Genomic DNA, 22312 nt, shown 5'->3' on the forward strand with positions numbered 1-22312 from the left:
CTCTGTCAGCCACTGACATGTTTATATACTCACTGAGTATAGATCACAGATAAGAGCAGGGGATAAATATTATACAGCCACAAGATGTTCTATGCTTATTCCCCGGCCCATCAAACAGTGGCACGAAAACACACGCTGTCACACACTAGTCAATATTTTGTCATGATAAAACTTTACAAAGGAAAACTACAAACGACATGTACTATTAGTTTTCGCTTTTTCAGGGGGTGGGGTATTTGTTTTTAATGAGACTATCCTCCAGCTGTGACAATCAACTGCTGTTCCCATGGAAACAGGTGGTAGCATCTTCACAACACAAAGGGAGGAGGGGAGTGAGTGAGAGAAGAGAGCGTGAGATAATGAGGAGAGGCGGGTAGACTGTTAAGAATAAGCAACACAGTAAAGTGCAAAGCAGCTAAGAGAGTTGAGTGAGGTGGGTTTTAGGTGAAGTCCTCTGATATTTCCAACTTTTTGTTTGGCATATTTGAGACTTCCATGAAATAACCACGTCCACCATTTCAGCAGCAGCTGTACCAGCTTTCGCCTTTCAAAATCTGGTGAAAATATTTTGCATCTTCATCAGGAAATGCTTCACAGCAGAGAGCAAACAGGCGTTTTCTCCTACTGCAGAACAGTGCATGCACAGTCAATCAACCGACAATTGCCGACCGCACAAGAAATCTATACCCCACAAGCATCAACACAATTGTTCAATTTACTGGTGGTATCTAATCATATACAGTTCTGGGTCCGTGTGATTAATTTTGAGATCTCTCTCCCTGACCCTCCTGCTGAGACAAATTAATAAACCAAGGGCACCTTCCATGGTTTCCAACTCAGTCTGACTCAAATCAGCTCAGGCCCTAAAAATACAGCAAACGTTTTGCTAACTAACAATTGCAGTCTGCAGTCTTTCACAGGGATGCCTTTTTTAATGCAAACTTGTTAATGGTCAGTTGAAAAACAACCTTATCAGCCGTGAAATATTCCTTCAACAACTGGCTATGTAACACAGTTAAAGTTAGCTATTATTAAACCATTGCTTAAAAAGCCCACTCTTGATACTGATGTTTTTGCCAATTACAAACCAATATGTAACCTTCCCTTCGTCTTTAAAATTCTTGAAAAAAATGTTCTAAATGAATTACTCGCCCTTTGAAAGAATAAAGGTTTGTATGAAGGGTTTCAGTCAGAACATAGAGGACACCATAGTTCTAAATAACGCTACAAATGACCTTCTTCGTGCCATTGACAACAGTTCTGTTTCTGTACTGATACTGTCAGAACTCAGTGCTGCAGTTGATGTAAGTCATATCTATCTGATAGAGTCCAGTTTTTACATTTAAATGGTGTATCGTCTACTAATAACATACATAGCATACAATTCTGTTCTCCCTCCATATGATTCCTTTTGGAAATATCATACAGGAAACATTATATGCATTTCCACAGGTGTGCTGACAACACCTAGCTCTATTCTTCTATGAAACAAGTAAAAACTAAAATTCAGTTTCTAAAGTTACAGACTTGTGCTCAAGATATAAAGTCTTAGATTTACTGCAATGTTCTACTTTTTAACTCTTATAGCTGACTGGTCTCTAGAGTGGCCTTTCTCTTTCTGGAACAATTTTAAAAACATGAAGATGTGTGGCATGATGGTTAGCACTAAATATAGGTAAGGGCCTTTCTCTGCGGAGTTTGAATGTTCACCCCGTGCATACACAGGTTCTCTCTTGGTATTGCAGCTTCCTTCCGCCATCCAAAAACATGCAGGGTTAATTGGTTATTCTAAACTGACCCTAAAAGTGAGTGTGAGTGTGCATGGTTGTTTGTCTCTGAGTTGGCCCTGTGACCAACCAGTGATTTGTCCAGGGAGTATCCAGCCTCAAAACCAAAGACAGCTGGGACGGGCTCCAGTGATCCTTAAATTGAAGTGGGCATAGAAAATGGATGGATGGATGGAATTTGAAATGCCTTTCTAAATCATTCTGTCAAAATTCAGATAATCCAAAATATTGCCACCAGGGTTTTGAGTGGCACTGCTGGGAGAGACCAGGTTTCTCCAGTGTAAGTCTATATTGGCTCCGGGTAAAATCTAGTGAATTTAAAATCCTCCTTATCACATATAAAGCCATTAATGGCATAGCTCCATCTTAACTTAAAGACCTTATCGTTCTTTATAATCCCAGAAGAAGTCTTTGCTCTCAGAGTGCAGCCTATCCCCTCTGTTTCCAAGTCTAGAACGAACAAGTCAGAGTCTTTAGAGATCAGACTCCCTTCCCGTGAAACCAGCTCCCAGTCTGAGCAGATATGCTAACACCACTTATGTTTTTAAGACGAGACATAAAGATTTCCATTCTAAAAGAGGTTATAATTAACTTACAGATCCTTCTGTGTCATAATGTTTCATATGTTCTTTTTCTTTTTGTATATTTTAACTATTTATGTCTTCTCTCTTTTATTTTCAATTTTATCAGTACTGTATTGCTACAAAAAAATCTTCTTTTAAAAGTAATGCGCTGCTCTTCTTTTAGTCTGTGTATTTTTTGTTTTTTTTTGTATTGCCACTACTCTGTAAAGCACTTTGGCCTGCAAATTTATTTTAAATAGTACTATGTAGTTAAAGTTGCAGTTTAAACATTACATAGTTTTTGCTGTGAGACTGTCCCAAAATTGTCCCAGAAACAAGCAGCTAACTGGAAATTCTACATGAGAATCTCTCAGTTTGAATGTTATATATATATTAAATGTTATATTTGCTCTATTTTCAACTAAACACAGAGTGTAAATGATTTGTGTCCCACTGCTTTTTATTTGAATTTAAAATAACACTTCAACCATATGCAACTATGCTGATACAGTAGTATGCATGTGGGGAAAAAACACATTTTATCACAGGAGTGTGGAATGTCATGCCTGCACAACAAAGACAACAGCCAAACAACAGTCTAGTAGAGGGTATTAAAAATTAAACATTTGTATTCTCCTTCACTAATGACCTTGGCATAATTGTCAAACCTCTGGTTCCTCAGGCTGGAGATACAGTACATTTGGTAGCAGAGGGTTGTAAGACATGGTAGGAGAGAAAAAGAACAGGCACCCTGGCTGCCTGACCTCACTCTGTTATATAAACAAAATAAGCGTAGCAAAAGCAGCAGCAGCGAGCAACAGGGAACATCGCTTAATGAGCAATGGCATGAAAGAGTCAATAGTGTGTGTGTATATTCTAAATAACCTGCATGCTTGTCCCACATTTGATATTTAATTGGACAGATTTTCCACTGAGCTCTCCAAATTAAAAAGGCAACCATGACACATGCAGCGCTGTCTGTCCCTCTGTCCCTCCTTGCGCTGTCTTGTTCCCATTCTGCCATTTTAGCTCGTCTCCTTTTCACTGTCTCTGTTTCTAAGTCAACATCCCTTTGCTGCTCTTCCTTCCCACTACGTGGCATCACTCTGATGGCCTCTTTACCTAGCTGACATAACAGAAATGCAAAGATAAGGCAGGAACATCCAGACAGAAACAGTACACCTCAAGTGACAGAAAGCATCTGCACTGCGCTGATAAAATGTTTGATTTGTTATGAATACAGCACAAAAGATTTATAGTGGCTGACGGTTTGTATCTCTTTTTTTAATGAAGCTCAGAACATCAGATAACAAGATTTTTGGTTACTATTGTATCGAATTCTATCGAACTTATGATATGCACTAATCTGATTGCTGTTTAGCCTTCCTGTAATCTTCATTTGCTTTCTGGATTGTTTGGTCTGACCTTTGTTTCTCATTTTCTCAAAAGTACTTCAAAAACATTGTTTTTGTGGGGGGAATTGTGGATTAAATCCATCTGGGGAAGGCAGCCACAGAGAAACAATATGTTTATGTTTATGCATTTAGCAGACGCTTTTATCCAAAGCGACTTACAGGTAGGCAGATAGGGTAAGGGCGTCTTGCCTAAGGACCCCTACTGGAGACATTACCTTTCATGCAGGGGATTTGAACCCAGATCTCCCACATGAAAGGTGGGAATCATATCACTAAACTATCCAGTCCCTCCCAATATAATAATGCTAATTTGTACAGTGCTACAACTGAGAGTTGCTATGTCAGATGTGCATAGAAAACTGTTGAATCTCAATTGCATTTCTTTCCAAGCAACATCTAAATAAGAATAGTCTCTTTTCACAGAGAAATTTAGCTAACCGAATAACCAACTAGGTCAATTTAAAATTTTAAGACAACAAGCTTAAAGCACAGAACTGGAAACTGCATCAGCACAATGAATGTCCTGTTACAGAAACCTTGTGTTCTCCACATGCTGTTCCACTTGGTTATTTGCTGCTTCATACCTGTCATTCCATTCCTCCCCATTACAGCCATGCTCACAGCAGTGGAGTGTTCACAGTCAAACTAGGCAAAAGCCAACAGCACATTTTATTTCAACATTCACTAAGGAAAAAAGATGTAATAAAAGCCATCGAATTCTTCCTTAAGGACCTTTGTCTTTGGAGTAAATTAGGATTCTTCTGTGTGTCTGTCGGGTTTCTACCAAAGGCTCTAAAACCTTTTACATTATTCATAAGCTAACCTCTGAAGTGAAATAAAGACAGTGAAGTAGACTCCTCATATACAGCATATATACACCTAAACACACACACACACATCCTGAACATACATAATTAATCACTTGTTACTTGGCGCCTCTCATTCTGCCAGTTCTCACCTCTACTTCAGTTGGAAATTTTCCTCTGTCTGCTCAACACTCTTTGCTGTTCGGTATGTTCTCTACTGTTTCACCCCTTCAGCAAGTAGGGTCGGCCATTATGTTGCCTGAGGACTACATACATACTGTAAGAATGTAGCCATCATTAACACAACAATGTGCTAATTCAGGCTTACTGCAAAACAGCTTCCCCGATAGAAAAAACACTTCCAGTTTTGAAAAGTTTTGAAAAGCCTCAAAAAAGAAATGTGAATCAGACACACTTTGTTGACTGGTCTGAAGCAAATAAATTAGGTTACAAAGTGTCACCAGAAGGTGGCAGTCGAGGTTACGCTGCTAATGGTTATAATTCAGTTAAAGTAGTAGCTGTCCTCATCGAAATCTAGACCTCTTACTACAAGAAGAAACAAAGCAACAACTGTGGTTGCCGTCTACAAGAGAAAAATGGAGGGATCTCTTGCTTAGGAATTAGTTCTTTCTCTGGTAATAACGTGAATATTATATCATATCTGGCAAGGTGCTGGTCAGTCAGGGAAATTTGTTGTTTGCCAAATCAGACTGGAAACAGCTGGTCAGTCAACTCTTTCTAATTTTTGTCAGGTTAGACACGATTTGTAAAGTTGCTTCCGTACGTTCTAATGTACATCAAGTCTTCTTTAAAATTACTCTTTTTTTGTATAGTAGTGGAAGTTTACTCAGTTATCATAAGACTATTTCTATTGACCCTTTCTTATTCACATCTTTTAATAAAATGTCTCCATCAATTACTGATGGCTTTCTGAACGTTTTCAGCACCAAACACAAAATTGATATTTTCGATCACCAGAGGGCAGAAATACCCAAAACAAAAAGATATTTCCACAATTTACTGATCTTTGGTAAAATCTACAGATACTTGTTAAATTGCTATCTGCTTTTTTTATACAGGGCAGGATGTCAACAATCACCTTGAGTTTTCTTCTGCTAACACTGTTGGTCATGAGGCGTGAGGATATTTGAGAACCATGAAACTTAGTAATGCAGAGTTTTGTAGGAGAAGCCAAAAAAAAGCAATATATTTGCACCGCGGGTGTCAAACTGATGGTGATGATCTTTTCATTTGCAGCATGATCATCTACATTTACTCTCAACCACAGAACATTAGAGCTGCCAAACTGGCCCATTAATGGACGGAGCACCAGAATCTAAACAGAAATCAACTCACAGGGGTAAAGGGATAGCTGTTGGCCTCATGTGATGCAACATCCTTCCATGGTTGGACTGTTTAAATGAAACATGCGTTTGCTTTCTTTTATAGTGTCAGAATGGATTTCTATCATCAGTTTTTTTAAGTTAGCTGCTCTATAAATTTAAGTTTCAGTCATAGACATAAGGTGTGATGTATGTTTAGTGATAGTATGTGTCAGGAGAGGCCAGGCCTGATTGATGCTGCAGGACCTTGGAGGGGTCAGTCATGAGATATATGGTACTAGGAGTTTTAGAGAAAACTTATGACATGTCATGATGGAGCCAAGATGTTTGGAGGTTCCTTATAGAAATTATATGAGGAAGATAACACCTAAAGACAGACGTGTATACCATAGAGTATAAATAGAACCTGGTTTCTTTGTCCGAGGTCTTATCTCTGATGCATGCGAGCTGTATAACCCTGTGTACACTGTATTAAATAATATTATCAACTAAAGATTCTTGCTTCCACTCTCATTGATTCCAGACTCATCTACTGTGACTCTTGGTCCTGGTGACAACAGAACGGCTGCCCAGGAAACCCTCCTTACAGTTAAGATTCATTCTGTAGGTTTATACTTGGACTATTTCTGGATCCAAACTCTTTAGAGCAGTGTTTCTCAATTCCAGTCCTCATGACCCACTGCCCTGCATGTTTCCGATGTTTCCCTCCTCCACCACACCTGACTCAAATGAATTGCTCCTTATCTAGCCGCTGCAGAGCTTGATGACGAGCTTATCATTTGAATCAGGTGTGGTGGAGGGAAACATCGAAAACATGCAGGCAGTGGGTCATGAGCACCGGAATTGAGAAACACTACTTTAGGACAACTTCTGTCATGATCCATGTATTTTTCTGTTTTTTTCTGGTTCGTCTCTGTTGAGTTTTTTAGTTTAGACTTGCCATTTCCTCACCTTTCCTCAGTTCCCTCCTGCCAGTCATCAGCTCCACTCCCTTCACCTGTGCTCATTATCCTCAGTTGTACCTTCTTACTAAATCACTCTCTCCACAATATTTAGTCTCCCAGTTTTCTTCATTCTTGCCAGATCCTCTGTCGATGTACCAAGAGTTAACCCGGCGGTGTGCCCATGTTTTCTCCCAGTCAGTCTCGGTCCTGCCCCAGTGTAAAGGTTACAGTCTAGTTTTTGTTGTTTTACAAGTTTAGTTTCTTGGTATTCCAGCTTGGCTGTGATTTTCATTTCTATTGTCAAATAAACTGAGTTTTATGTTACTTCCTGGGTCGTGCCCCATGTTTGCACCTGGGTCCTACTTCCTCGCATCTACTCCAAACTGTGACAACTTCAGTCTTTAGGGCAACAGTATTCAACCATAATCTATTCAAGTGAGTGTCCCCTCGTGTTGCCAACTCTCTAGTTAGTCAAGAAAACAGCCAGCCCACCAAATAACCTGCTCAAAGCTAACTCTAGAAATGAAAAACAAGTGGACTCACCTCCACGAACATGGTCATGTAGTATGCAGTCTGAAGGGCCCATCAACTGGATCAGACTGGACTGGCTGGAGCCAACTGTGTGCAGTTCTGCAATAACAACAAACAAGCACACACACATGGACTCAACAAACGAAATGTTAAAAAAAATGGATTCTGCATTAAGAAATATTGAGTGTATCACCAAAGCACACAAATACCAACAAAACCAAAAATCATCCAAAAGCACCAAATAAAAGCATGCAGTTCAACAAAAAGTCACAACAACACAGTACCGCGCTACCTGCTGATGCAGATGACATACCTTTTGGTGTGTCCTCTGTGGTTAAACCAACGTGACAAAAATCAGAGTTTTTGAATATAGTCATATACCAAAAGTACCACATTGGAAGATCATTCTGTTGTGTCCTGTAGGTGTTAATGTTTCACAATTGCAAAGGCTAAAGTAAAAAACAGTACACTACTGGGAGCATTGGAGAAAATTCTTCACTGTCTTGTTTCATCTTTGTATCAAGCAGTAACACGGAGCGCAAATTGTTTCAACAACATAACAAATAAAAAAAACTGTCATACGATTGTCCAAAAATCCAATCGGTTACACATATCTGAGCAAATTTAGATGCTGTAAAATTTTACATTTATATGTCTGTTTTTGGCAGTGCTACATCTCACTAAAACAGCACTAACCTGTGAAAGGAACAGCAGTGGATACACAGACAGAACACCAAGACACATGCGACAACACCCTTTTAACACAAGTCCTAAGAGGCAATAAGATTGGTTTGGTAATTTCACATATTATGTTACCTGGGTTTGGTGGAGGGGGGAACACCTCCTCAATCCTTGCTTTGGTCTCCTGTCTCTCTTTTTTCTGGGCCTCATAGCGCCTCTTGCCTTCCTCCTCTTGTTCTGCACTAGCATACTAAAAACATCAGATATACTTTAAGGACAAATTCACAGGTGTATTCAGTTGTTCTATATGTTTGAAAGACAAAAATGTTACACTTAGTCATTCTATTACTGAGGAAAATGATCAGATGTTATATATGAGTCACAGTATCTGGTGTGACTTCCACATGCAGAAATAACTGTAACTTTGTGTTTTCAGCAACTGTTGACGAGCCCAGCTCATCTGCTTGATTCAATTGTATCCCCTTCTGGACAAAACAGATTCAACTTTGAGATGTTGGAGAGTTTCCCCATATGAGGAAGTGGCAATAGAGTTCATATTTGACCATTTTTAGCTTCTTTTTCATTCTAGAAGGGAATTTAAAATCCTTCTCCACACATACAATGGACTTAAAGTCCTTATAACATCACATTATCTCAACAGAACACTTCTTTCTAACACTGCAGGCTTATGGTCCCTGGTCTTTCCAAAATTTAAATGGGGGGGGGGGGGGGGGGGGGTGAGCAATTTCCAGGTTCGGGAAGCTCAGATGCTCTCCGTGGCTGTCACTCAACTCACCTCATTCTTAATTCTGTCATCACTATTCTGGCCTGATGGTCTTCTTGCCTGTTACTTTTCGAGCTAATCTTTCTGATCCCAATTCTTCAAAATTCTTTTCTATTCTGTCATTCTAACCGTAGGCTGACATTTATTCAGCTGTTTCCACATTGCTGATACCTAAGGAGCTTCATCAAAAGTCTCTGCCACCTCTTACTCTATCTCTATTCATCCACCAGTCCTATCCTATTCCCTTCCTTCATCTATGCCACTACTCCATCGAGTTGATACATCAGAGTCTATTCGCCAAGCAAAGTTGTTTTCAAATTCTTCTCCTGTATATCAATACATTTTCTATCTTTTCAATTGATGTCTCCTAACTGAATTTCTGTTTGAGAGATTTCTCTCCCCTTACCCCACTGTGGGTACCAGAGCTGCATTTTTCTGGTCTGACTTGACCAATATGCCCAGTGTTTATTGTTTGCTGTTGTTCTCTCTCTCTGCTGTCCTTTTCCCTCCTCCTGTACCCCCCCCCCGCGGTCGAGGCAGATGGTTGCCATTTTATCTTCACTGTCACCAAGTAATCCAGCCTGATGAGCTTCAGCAACTCTTTCTGTTGTCATTAGACATCTCCTTTGTTTCTGCTGTGATGTACTTCCATAAGCACATGCTCAGAAGCTTAGACTTTGACAGATTCCTGTTTTCTGAATAAAATAATCATACCTGATTGTCATCCCACTGATCAAAAAACACCTGGCACCAATTGCACCCTCAGTTACACATACTTTTGCCACTTACAAACAGGTAGTGTTGGATCATTTTCCTCAATGAATGATTCACATAGTATAATGAACTTTTGCCAAAATATTGAGAATTATTGGTACCACTACAAATGCACAAAAAAACATCAACATGGCTGCATACAACATAGGTAACAACTGAGAAAAATAGTGATATTCACATGGGCAAAAATAATTATCAAATAGAGAGACTTTAGCAAGTAAAATCCCAAACTTCGGTCCATTAAGGTCTTAGGCCTGAGTTTTGTTGTACCTTGATGGGAGGCACCTCCATGACCTTGTTGGGGTTCTGCAGAGAACAGGGGACGTACCACAGTGTTGCCTTGTTGGCCAGCTTTTTTGCACCTGCAGCCACAAAGAACAGGTTGAGTTCTTGACCCAAAACATTGGCAGGGAATTTTATAGTTTTCTAATACCAAATCAACAGACAGCAGCTTTGTAAACCAACAGAAAAGAGATTTTGACATGCCTTTCAGGTAAAGAAACAATGGAGCAAAGGATTTTTAATGGCTGCTGTCAAAACAGCCGCTTTTATCAAAACCCCAATAAAAGCCAATCTGGTTTTTAACAATTCCTTTGTTTCTGCTTGAGGATTAGCATTTTTGCTGCAAACAAAAGAGAAGAAAACAAATGAGGACTTTGATCAAAGACAATTGTTCTTGTCTATTCAGAGCACAAAGTCACAATCACAAAACATGGTGAGTGCAAGGTTTTGCATAATCCATAAATCCTGAAATTTCTGCATTTTTATGTTGTGATTACTAAATGGATTAAATACCACAGCAACTCACTGATCACATTTTCTGTGCAAATATTTATGTTGTGTGTACTGAGGAACATGAAAGGGTCTGGTGTTCAGAGGCTGCAGCTCCTGCTCTGCGTCTCTGCCTGTCTGCCTAAAGTTAACATCAGAAGGCAAAACTCATGGAAATCACATCTCATCGCAATCAGGCGGCGAGGTTGTCATAGTGATATCTGCTCCACTCTGCCCACACTTTTTCACTTAATTTGCTAACAGAAAGAGAGGAGCTATTTTGAGATGGTGGTGTTATGGCACACAGGGGAGGCACACAGGGGCAGCAGGTTGAATGGAAATTGCTGTCTTAAAGTGTGTAAGGCTTTTGCTTGTGGCTTCAAGGACTGATTTGTCTACTAGTATTCAATAAAAATCTTCCAAAGAAATTAATTTCTGCTTTGTTTGATTTTTCAGACGATAGTTAAAGAGCATAAGTGCACTGCATGAATCTAAAGAACCCTTGAACCCTTATATATACATACCACCTGTCTTAATTGAAATTAAGTATTCTACCGATGTGTGTGCTGTGATCATCTGTAAAGCAGCTGGAGACTTAGCACAAAGACATAGGAAGTTAAGAGATACAAGTGGGTGCAGCAGCTTACAGTTAGCTACTCCCGGAAAATAACATTTGCATTTTACACCCAAGTTAAAACTGTTCAGGCAGCCGAGCCTAGTTGTCATGCCAACCACGCTTCCCTCCTCTTCTCTCATTGGCTTCCACCCTTGCCAGCAACCAGGAAGTTAGCCACAGTAGGATGGGAGGTGTATTTACATATTCTTGGCTCTACTCAAGACTCAGAGACTCCAGTCTATTATTAGTTCCTTCTAGACCTTGCAAGTGAACTGTGTTTAAGCTGGAGGGAGGAGGGCAATGAATGAGAGAAAGACAAAGAAGGAAGCACCAGGCCAGCAAAGAACCATTGCCTGTCCAAGTGATGACCTTTTCTCACCAGAACATAGCCAGGGAATTGGCTTTGAATTTGAAATCCCTCTCCAGCCAAACAAGATGTCAATGTTCAACTATTTCATCACTTGGGCTGCTTCCTTTTATCCTTCACAGTTTTCCACCTGAAAACAGAACTAATTTTTCCTGATCCCAATTGCAGTATCATGCACCTAACAAGGGAAAACAAGTCTGTAGCAGAAGTACAAAAAAGTTACCTTCTGAAAACTCAGCTTGTTGACATTACAAAAAAGCTGTCTTATTGTATGCAATTAATTTATCCTCAAATGATAGAAGGAAGGACAGCTGGCTTACTTAGTTAGGATTAATGAATTATCGAATGGGAAAATTTTGGACAAGTTCAACAAATTTGCTCACTCAAACGTTTACAGTCTTTGGCACAATGCTCAACAACCTGAGTAATATCACAGGGACTTGTGTATTGCTGCTTAAGCTCATCTGGTGGCAGGCTTAGAATAAGGAGATCCAAGAATCTAAACCGGCCCTGTGGCAGCCATAACGACAGCTGAGACAAATAGCTTCTTTTCATTTTATTTTTTTAAAGTGATGCTGCACTGGTGGCAGAGGGTGGCTGTGTGATGGATATGAAGCAGTGCAAATGAAAGGCATATGAAGAGGGGCATATTTATCATCGGGCAGTCAAATTACCAGTATCTGCATGATTTTAAAGGCGCATTATCTCAGCAAGCTGAAAATATTTACGTTATGAAGATAGTATTATACTGATGTAAGTGCAGCAACCATCTGTTACAAGATAAGATAAAAGTGAAACAAATTAAATGTTTTCTTTTTAAACATGATGGGAAGCAAAGTGCCCTGACTCTGTCCTGTTTAATTACAGTCTTGTTTAATTACAGATTGGAGCGTTTTTGGGTTCGAGTTTTTTCACAGAGAGAGGCTATTTTGAGATGAGTGCTAAAGTGGGAGAATAATCCCTCCAGCATGGTTTATATAACATCCAATCTTCTTTAATCTAAGTTTAAGGTGTCAGTCAGGGCATCATACCATTCCTGAAAATTCCTAAAAGCACATTTTCTGTTTTGAAAGACTTTGATCAGTCCTGTGCACAAGTCTTACGCAACTACTTGAAGATTATTTGATCTCTAATCTTGCCATTCCTCTCCTCCACTTCGCCCTCATCCATTTTGTTTCACCTCAAGCGGCTTCACTTGATTTGTTGCCGCCTTTCATTCATTTATCCCTTTGTTCTCTCCTTTGTCCCTAACTCACTATCCTTAATTCTTCCTCAGAGAGGGGAAAACAATCATTTTCTTTTCTCCATCCTGAACAGCATGTTCCAGACTTGGAGACAGTGCAGAGATGATTGTTCTTGGTGCTTGGTCCCCATGATCAAAACCACAGAGTTTCCATTGCACTGAGCCAAGGCTCCATTTTACTTTTATCTACACTACAGTCCTGCTGTGAGAAGTTACAGCCTGATAGGAGCAGATTAAATCATGTCGATTGACGTGGTTTTAGGACAGAGCTTTCTGAGTACATTTCCAAAACCCAGTTTAAACATAACTGTATATCTTAAGTTCTTGAAGTGCTTCTACACTTAGAATGAAATAAGGTTTTTGTGAGCACCTCACGTCTCAAGCAAAATTCAGACGAGCCGTGTGAGAAAAAAAGCTTTTCCACATTTGACAGACTCCAGAGCAATTCTTCATAAACAATTCTTTGTTGAACTCAACTAACCTTTACTCTGTAGCCATTCATTACAAACCTTACATATGGCCCCTATGAATGTTCAAAAATCTTATCAGCTGTGTACCTTAATATTAAATGTCTTCTAGAATTTCTTTTTTGTTTTTCATCTGCACTAATTATGATCACTAAGTGGACAATTTAGCAACAAACAAAAGAATGACTCATTTAGTGCAAGTCAATGAGCAAATGAGGTTAATTCGAGCCTAAAACAATACATTTTAACTGCGTGTGTGTGTGCTCATGTAGCATTCTTTCAGCATGTGATGTTCCATGACCTACCAGGATCATGACAGGAACTGTCGTGCTTAGAGTATTTTAAGCCTCAACCCACAATGCATTGCTCTCAGCTATGTCTATGATTGTAAAAGTGTGTTTTTGTGTGTGTGTGTGTGCGTGTTTTGAGAGGGTACGATCTGTGTATGTTTATGCAAATGTGCACCTGAATGTGCATGCAATACAAGCAGCACTACCTGAGTGGGAGATTTGTGTGCATATGTGTTTGTTTCACGTGTGGCAGAGAGCAAACATTTACCGGTATATTCATATGAATGCCTGTGTTTTGATTTTTTATCTGTGTGTTGTGCAGATATTTGACTATAGGCGACTATGAGTGACCTTGTGTATATACATTTTTCTAAAGGATATGTGTCTTAATGTGTGCTGTTTCCTAGATCTATATGTGTATTTTAGATTTTTGTGCATATATGGGTACATACAAATCTCAATGCGCTGTGGCATGTGTAGGTCTGACTGTAAATGCGCATGTCCATGTTAGTATGCATGTGCAAACCCCCAGCGGGGACAATCATCACGGCTCGTGCCCACAGTTGGCAGCCTTACCCTGAGGGTCTGTGACTGAGGCCTGCCTGATGAGATGCTGCCTGACTGACTATGGAACCTGGGTGCTTTTCCTCCTCCTCCAGCACACACGCACACACAGACATTCAAACACATGAAATAAACATAATTGCATAAATACAAAGATGCATGCACAATGAACTTCATGCGCAAGGCACATTTCTAGTTGCAGAAAGCTACAAAAACATGCATGGCTGCACAAATGCACACTCTCTCATGTACACAATTGCGCATTAAAATACACAAATTAATTTCTACAGCTAAACAGTAACATTCCTTTGTCAGCATTTCCATCAAGGCAATCCGTCAATTTTTTGCCTGGGAAAAGATTTGAACAGGAATGTGTAAAACTCTGCCAGCCCTGCCTCAATGCCATACTTCATTTAGTAAAAGGGAACTGTGTGTATGAGTATGTTAAAAGTGCATCTGTGTGACTGTGAGAATGCGTAGATGTGCAACTTTTTCTGTTTAATGTGTCAGCATATCCGTGTACACGTTGTTCATCACTATACAGCCAAATGTCCATGTGGGAGTGTGTTTGTGTGTGAGTGCATCTGTGTGTGTCGGGAAGTTACATGCGTTGTGTCGGAGCATGTGTGCAGGTACATCCACTTGGCATCCGCATCTGACTGGGCCACATTGTGTGAGGTCTGACACTAAGCCGACATGACAGAAGCAAATAATGTCTGCTCCCGTTATCTTCTCTTCCCCCTCGGCCCCGCAGGAACCTTTTAAAGGGCCAAACACTGATGAAAATACACATGCATATATAAAGGATGAATGCATAATGCAAACACATGTTTGCAAAATCGCAAAACATACATCTAATTTTTTCACATTTAGAGGACATACAGTAAGCATGCATGCACACAAACCACAACATGTGCATATGTTGCTGAGGATTGGGCAATTATAGATCCATATAAACATATATATTTGTTTAATGGATAGCAGCATGGTCAACATAAATGCATAAACACCCACACACACACAAGTACAAATTCATATATTAAGTATACACTCAACCACTTGCAATACTGTAGATATGACCTGATTTATCAATAAGCTGCAGCTCCTTTTCTGACTCTCATTTTAATGTTGGGATTAATCTATCAGGGCATAAACTGATCTGTTCATTCTATGTAACATTGGAAAAATAATCCTTATGTACTATGATTCTACTTCAGTTCAGCCTGTTTAAACTGATTATCATGTATTTTCTCTTATACTGCCTCATGTTACCATTGTTTCCATAATTTGTGCGATAATGACAACAAATCACATTACAGCATTGTTTTTGGCCCACACAGCCTCAAGAGACCTCGGAGGCAAAGTTTTTTTTCATCAGAGGATCTCACCTTCATGCCCTTTTTCTGTACGAGCTGGGACTGCACTCGTCTACATTACACCCACACTGCCCTGACACTGAACCAACAGTTTAGAACTGCTTACTCTTTTTTTGTTTATCAAAGCACAGTTGTGTAATTCTTTCACATAAACGAGAACAGGAAAAGTTGAAAATAATAGTAATCATCATAGAAACTTCCAATGCGTGCAATTTGCAATTATATGATACTTATGGTGACTTTTCTCCTCTAAAATTGCATATATGTTAAATGCATATATTCCTATGTTAGGATGTTTTTTGTTTGTTTTATAATATAAAATTACACAACAGAAGTTAATATGATTTTTGTTCAAATTGCACAAACTAATTTAATCATAAATGTGTATCAAGTCCGACTGAACCTGTATTACAAACTGCAAACTTTTTTGTTTTACTTTCAATACATAAAGTAGCTACCCTTACGAAGTATGGGCCGCTGTATGACCTGCAGTATACATACAAAATTCCCAAAAAGACATCATGTGTGACTAATCTTCCATCATGCAGAGGTATCTGGGTCAGAATGGCCAGAAAAAAAAAATGACATTCGTGTTTCAAAATGTGACCAAGTGCAGAAGGACATCCTGATATTTTATACCTCTTTAGACATACCAGGATGTTCTAGGATATACTAACCATTTCTCTGGTATACTAAAGAATATGGTTTGAATTGTTTTCACTCAATGAGCTCTCTTCCTGCTCTTCCCTGTTCAGGGGTCCTTACTTACAAGGCCACTGATAGCTGCCCATGCTGATGCCTGTATGTATGTCCGCTGCTCTCCACCTGTCACCTCATATCTCTGCCCCCGCCTCAGTCAACCTGCTTCCAGCCCGGCAACGAGCCAACCAACCAGTACAAGCCTGTTGCTAGGGCAACAGCCATCTAGAGGATACTTCTTTTGTTTCTCACACCTCCTTTTCCCTCATCCTTCTTTCCATTTTTTCTCCACACTTACTCTTTCATCCTCTTTCATTCCTTATGCCATCTTTTTGACCTTCAGTATATCTTTGTGCTTCCCTTGGTCCTTTCTGTTTCCCCGTCTCACTCCAGTCTCTTATATCTTGTTTTGCTCTGTTTCTTATCACCTTTAATTTCTCCAACTGGAAAACACACCAGTTGCTTAAATTGAGCATTGTGTCTTAAAATGCTAATTGAAAATAAGCTCAAGTGCTGAAGGCAGTTGCATAATATGCGCATCAATAAAAAACTTCATCTATGTTGCTAAAATTCATTCACAACTCACTGTTCAATTAAATACATTATTCTCATGTCTCAGTGCTGACATATCACACATTTATATGAAATCAGGCAGTTAGAGCACAGTTAGCGTACTAAATGTATTTGTCTGAGCAGCTGACAGTTAACACTGGATCAGTCCAATGTGATCTTCCCTGCATCTTTGTGTGTAAGCCTGCTTACAAAGGCCTAGGTGTGACTTAAATATGCCCTAATACTGATATTAAACAACAATTGTCTGACAACCTATTGCACAATGCGGCACCTCTTGAAAGTAGTTTAATGTATCATGAGTCTAAAAGTATCAATACTTATCATATGCTGCCCTCTACTGGCCAAATAGAAGACTATCACAGTTCACTTTGTATCACCATTCACAGTGGGGGCATATATACAAGCTATACCAAGTGACAAAATTAACTTGGTTATTTCATGGAAGCTTAATACCTTAAATTTTGCACCGCAAACTGAACTGACTTGTGTAAATATTGAGAATACGATGTTGGGTGCAGCACGGCGTGAAATCTACTTTTAACTTAGTTCCAGGAAGAGTGGAATTAAAAGAAAGCTTTCCTTAGAGGAGTTTACAGACAAGTGTTATAAATGTTGTGCAATAGTGAGCTAGCAGCATAGGGCTTTCACATGACGCCCATGTAATCCCAGCATCTGTCAACATTAGCATGATTTCTACAAGCAGTATGGGCAGGGTTCATGCCCAAGGAAAAGTGCAGCTTCTGAGGTCTCTGCAGCAGAACTTAAAAGACCACATGACTTACAGATGACACTAACCTGCATTCAATCAAAATAATTGCATCCACATACTTCTGACATAATGGAATGCAGCCAACCATTAAACCACACGCTTGTCTGACTGTTTCTTGTTTTTCCGCATAACACAAATTGTTTAAACTACGACTTCCCTGTTGTCTGTAACATGCTGAGAAAGAAGATATAAGTTGAAAGATTGATATCTCAACTTCTTTAATATTAAGATGTTTATTAAATGCCTTCTTGTTTGAGGTTTCCTTGTTCTTCCTTTGCCTTGGAAGATTTTCAGGGTGTTAAATGGTGCTCTGGTTTCCTCCCACAGTCCAAAGACTTCAGATCCCTCAGATTCTCATCCCAGCATCTCCAACAAGGGAATCCGATGCTACATTTTAAATGCTTGTACACTGAGTGTATTTAGGTCTTCTATTGTTGCTCAAACAAAACTTGAGTAATCTTAAATTGTGAGAAATAGATAGATTTAATTATATATGAATTAATCTTAAAGAACAACCAGCCCATTAATCAGTAATGATATTAACATGAGATGCAGCCCTAGTTATTCTATGGCATAATATCAATGACAGGTATTTGTGTGTATGTGTGTATCTCTGTGTGTGTTGTGTTAGAAAAATATCATCAGGTTATACTATAAGAAAAAAAGTACTGTGTGCAAGAATGTTTTTTTCAGGTGTTGGAAGATTAAGGGGCATTGTGTGCAGAAGGAGGCCTTTTCCTACCTTGTTAGTTTAAGCTTGGATGCTGAAGAAGGCCTCCTGTTTTTGCTAATTCTATCTTCTGTGAACAAAGAAGTCTTATATGACGTTGTGATACTTACTACACTGTACTCATCTAACATAGATAGTGACAGGAGGGAACTGCAGGAATGTCTCATGACCATGTATGGCTAATGATTTTGTAGTAGAAAGCAGAAATAGCAGAAGTATAATTTTAGAGCTCAGACAACCCTGTGTCAGCTTTGTGATATGTTGCGCAGACTTGTCTCCTTGCTGCAAGATTAAACCTTTTTGTTAACTGACGCCAGCGACTCTCAGCCTCATTGAGAGAATTTTCTTAACTACTGCTCCATATTTTGGAATCCTTGTGAGATGTTTGACATTCTTTTTGTGTGACCTAGGTAAGAATGAGGAAAACGGTGAACACTGCCGGGGGAAGATAACCATCAAAGAAGCAAAAATCCATGTTATGTGATGTAAATAATTGACTTTAAAAGGAACTTATTTAATCAGCAGATAAGGGAAAGATTAAAGTTTATCAAATTGAACATACATGTTCAAGTAAATGTCAAAGTGATTCACCTGTTTGGATGTTCTCAGCCATGACTTTGACCTGAATCTCCAGGGAGTGCTTGGAGGCATAAGTGATCTCAGCAGAGACGTGAACGACCTCACCGATGAACACAGGAGACACAAACTCTGTCTTCTCCACCCGAACCAGAGCTGCCAAACAGCGGTCCTGTATGAAAAAACACAACAAATTCACAAACAGTCTTAGCAATAAAGTAGAAGTCATTTTCTAAAGATATGGTTAGTTTATCAGATAATCACTAGACTAAAACAGAAGGACCAAGAATCAGGCAATTTTGTTCTGAAAGAAAAAAAGAAGGAAAATCTAGTTTTGAAGAGATTGTTATTGGTGAAGAAAAGTGAGACAAAAATAAATAAAACTGAAAAGAAATATTACAAAATCCATGCCAGGAAGTTAAGGCAGAGGTTTAAGTTATGTCAACAAATTCATAATGGTACTCTCAAAGAGAGACAAAAGTCCCTTTTATTCCCAAAGGCAGATTGTAGCGTGTATTTTTACGCTCTAAATGGTAAGGCCTATATAACAGCAAGGTCGACAAACATGTACCACCCTAAATAGAGTTACATTGTGGGCCAGCTTTAGACAAAGCATAAAGCCAGGATGAGCTTTGAATGGACTAATCTTTGACAGGTTGCTCTATCATAATCACATCCAATCACTGTCAACAAGTTGCGTAGTAGAAGCACAAGAGATGCTCTGGTGCTGCATTCAATGTTTCGTGTATAATGTCTAATGGTCAAGGCCAAAAGAAGATTCCTTATCTTAAGATTCTTATCTTAACATGAGAATATGAAGACAATGTTGCAGGGAGATGAGATTACAATGAAATTATGATAAAGATCAAAAGCAGGCTAAAGTTTACCAGGTGAAAAGTCACGGTGGTTAGGAAGTAAACAAACCTGAGTGAGTTGACACTCAACCTGAGCACATTAAATCTAACAACAAAGGTAGTTTGAGGTAAGAGATTTTTCAAATAAACAAGTTGAGCTGTAACATTATTTGACCTGAACATTTTCAAAGATATCCTCAAACTTAAAGCAGTTAAATTGCTTTACGAACTGTTTGAGCGTGAAAACAATTCAACCAAAGAACAATCGATTGTTTTTATTCTAAAACCTTTTTTAACTGACAAAAAACAACTGGTTTAAGTTCACAATTGATTTGAATGTCTCTTACCCCGTTCTGCGTGTTGCAGTGTCGGGTGCAAATGATGGCTCCAGCTTCCTCAATCATCTTGAGGATAGTCCCACCATGAACGTTCCCCATAATGTTGGCATCATCTGGCATCATAATCCTGCAGAAAAAAGCGAGAACTGCTACAGCACGACTGTGGATCTGATGCTACTGTCAGGATCCTACTTGTTTTTAATGCAGTGCCAGCTGAGGGCCTGAAGATCGCAGACATTCAATAATGAGTTTCAGCTATGTCCCTTTACACAGAGATGTCTCCATACTCTCTGAATCTTTTGATGATAATAATATATTATGTAGATGGAGAAATATTCCAATTATTAAGTCTTCACAATTTAACATTGAGGAACTCTGAAATTGCCCAACAGTTGTGTAGATGCAGCTTTTTGCATATTGTTGAACCTCTAGCCATCTTAATATCTGAAAGACTGCTTCTCAAAGGTGTTCTTTTTATATCCAATCATATTACTGATCTGTTGCCAATTAACCTAGTTGTTCCTCCTACTTTTCCAGCCTTGTGTTGACCGTCCCAACTTCTTTTAGACATGTTGCTGCTATCTATCTCAAGATGAGATATTTTTTCATAAAATATTATGTAAAGAAAATTAAGTACAACAATACCCTTATTTTGACTATATTTTATTACGTTGTCTTTTTGCATTGAAAAAGCTAAAGAAAATGTCACTAAGGAAAAAGCAGAAGGAAAGGCAGAGATGAGGAGAGACAGGCTGAGATCAGCACAAGCAATCTACCTGAAAATCCGAAAGGTACTGAAAGAATTTTGCACGGAAACGGCTGGGAACTTTGGAATGATAAAGAAAGAAATGAATGATTTGAGGCAGCACACGGATGAACTGAAATTAAAAATTGGATGCAGCAGAATTAAGAATCGTGGAAAATGAGAACTGTGAAGCCGCTGTAACTCAGGTGCTTTTCCACAGCCTGCATGTATTCAGATAACAAGGAACTTGCTAGTGAAGTGGTAAGATTGCAACCTTTCATGTGGGAGACCTTGGTTCAAATCCCCTGCATGAAAGGTACTATGTCCAGTAGGAGTCAGGCAAGACCCCATTACCCTACCTACAAGTGTAAGTCACTTTGGATAAAAGCCTCTGCCAAATGCAAAAACATAACAGAAAACAATGTGTACTTTTCTGGTAATATATTTGATTATATGAGCATTGATTGTAGAGTCCCACAGCCCAAAATTCTTAATTTACATATGTGAAGTGTCAAAATCATTAAATTTTAATTAAAACATTTTTTTTGTTCAGGCGATGAGTTAAAAACTCTTGAAAAAGGTATGGAAAATGAAATGGTGAAACTGAAAAAAATGGTTTGATGACAATAAGTTGTCCCTAAATTTGAACAAAATTTAGTTTATGATTTTTGGCCATCAAAGAAGAGAGGCGCATATATTACTTTCTTTAGATGGAGTTCTTATTGATAGTGTCAGAATTCATGAATTCAGAATTCAGTGCGATCATTGATAAATTGACATGGAAAGCACATATAGCCTGGGTAAAATCAAAAGTGTGTGAGAATATTTTTGTTCTGAATAAGGCTAAGTATATGTTAAATTATAAAACAATGAGAATTTTATATCTCTCACTAATTTTGTCTTATTTAAGTTATTATGCAGCAGTAATACATACTCTACCAGTATGAAGTCAGACTTATTAATAGAGTGGGTTATACAGAGAACACACCAATAGGTTATTTATTGAATCAAGATGACTGAAACTCGATGATTTGGTCAAACTACAGACACTCGCAGTCATGTTCATGGCAAAATGTGAAATATTACCAGAACATTTGCAAAATTTGTTTAGTTTTAGTTCTATTAATGAAGATCATCGCAGGAAATTTAATTTCAGTTTCAGTAAAAAAAAATATTTAAAGAACGTAGAGTTGCATTGTATGAAACAAATAGTTAGGATCTATATCGTGTATGACTGATGAGACAGATAATTAATGACTTTGTATTGTGTATAATTAACGATGAGATTGTATTGTATAATACGTTATATTGGGTAACTGTAATTGTGCAGACCATCTGTTTCTATAGATTGATTTTGTCCTGAGGTAAAATAAGATCTTCTTCTTGCTCCTTTCTGGTCATGGAATATGATTTAGTTTATAATTATGTTGTTTGTTTGTTTTTTTTGTATGATTTGAATATTGCTATGATCAGAACAAATAAAGAAATGCAATGAAATGAAAAAGAAACAAAAATAGTCAAATGGATCTGGACAATGTTGTGTTCAATAGCACAGCATAGCCTCACAGCAAGAGGATTCCTGGTTCAAATCTCGGCCGGGACCTTTCTGTGTCAAATTTGCATTCTCTCTGCTTTGTCCCACTGTCCAAAAAATGCATGTTAGGTTAATTGAGGAATCTAAACTTAACCTAGGAATGAGTGTGAAC

At 38.7% G+C, this 22312-nt stretch overlaps 1 protein-coding gene across 2 annotated transcripts in view; it reads right to left on the bottom strand.

Moving 5' to 3' along the window:
* acot7 (acyl-CoA thioesterase 7) overlaps positions 1-22312 on the bottom strand; it is a 54229-nt gene that overhangs the window by 24266 nt on the left and 7651 nt on the right. For both annotated transcript variants that reach the window (XM_072366208.1, XM_072366207.1), the window contains exons 2-6: positions 19871-19988; positions 18685-18841; positions 9899-9990; positions 8206-8320; positions 7402-7488 (exon numbers count right to left, since the gene is read on the bottom strand). In XM_072366208.1, the coding sequence (XP_072222309.1) occupies positions 7402-7488; positions 8206-8320; positions 9899-9990; positions 18685-18841; positions 19871-19988 (569 nt within the window). The remainder of the gene's footprint in view (positions 1-7401; positions 7489-8205; positions 8321-9898; positions 9991-18684; positions 18842-19870; positions 19989-22312) is intronic.

This window comes from Leuresthes tenuis, unplaced genomic scaffold (genome assembly GCF_036924035.1).
Source record: "Leuresthes tenuis unplaced genomic scaffold, fLeuTen1.0.hap1 SCAF_16, whole genome shotgun sequence".
Classification (NCBI taxonomy): Eukaryota; Metazoa; Chordata; class Actinopteri; order Atheriniformes; family Atherinopsidae; genus Leuresthes; species Leuresthes tenuis.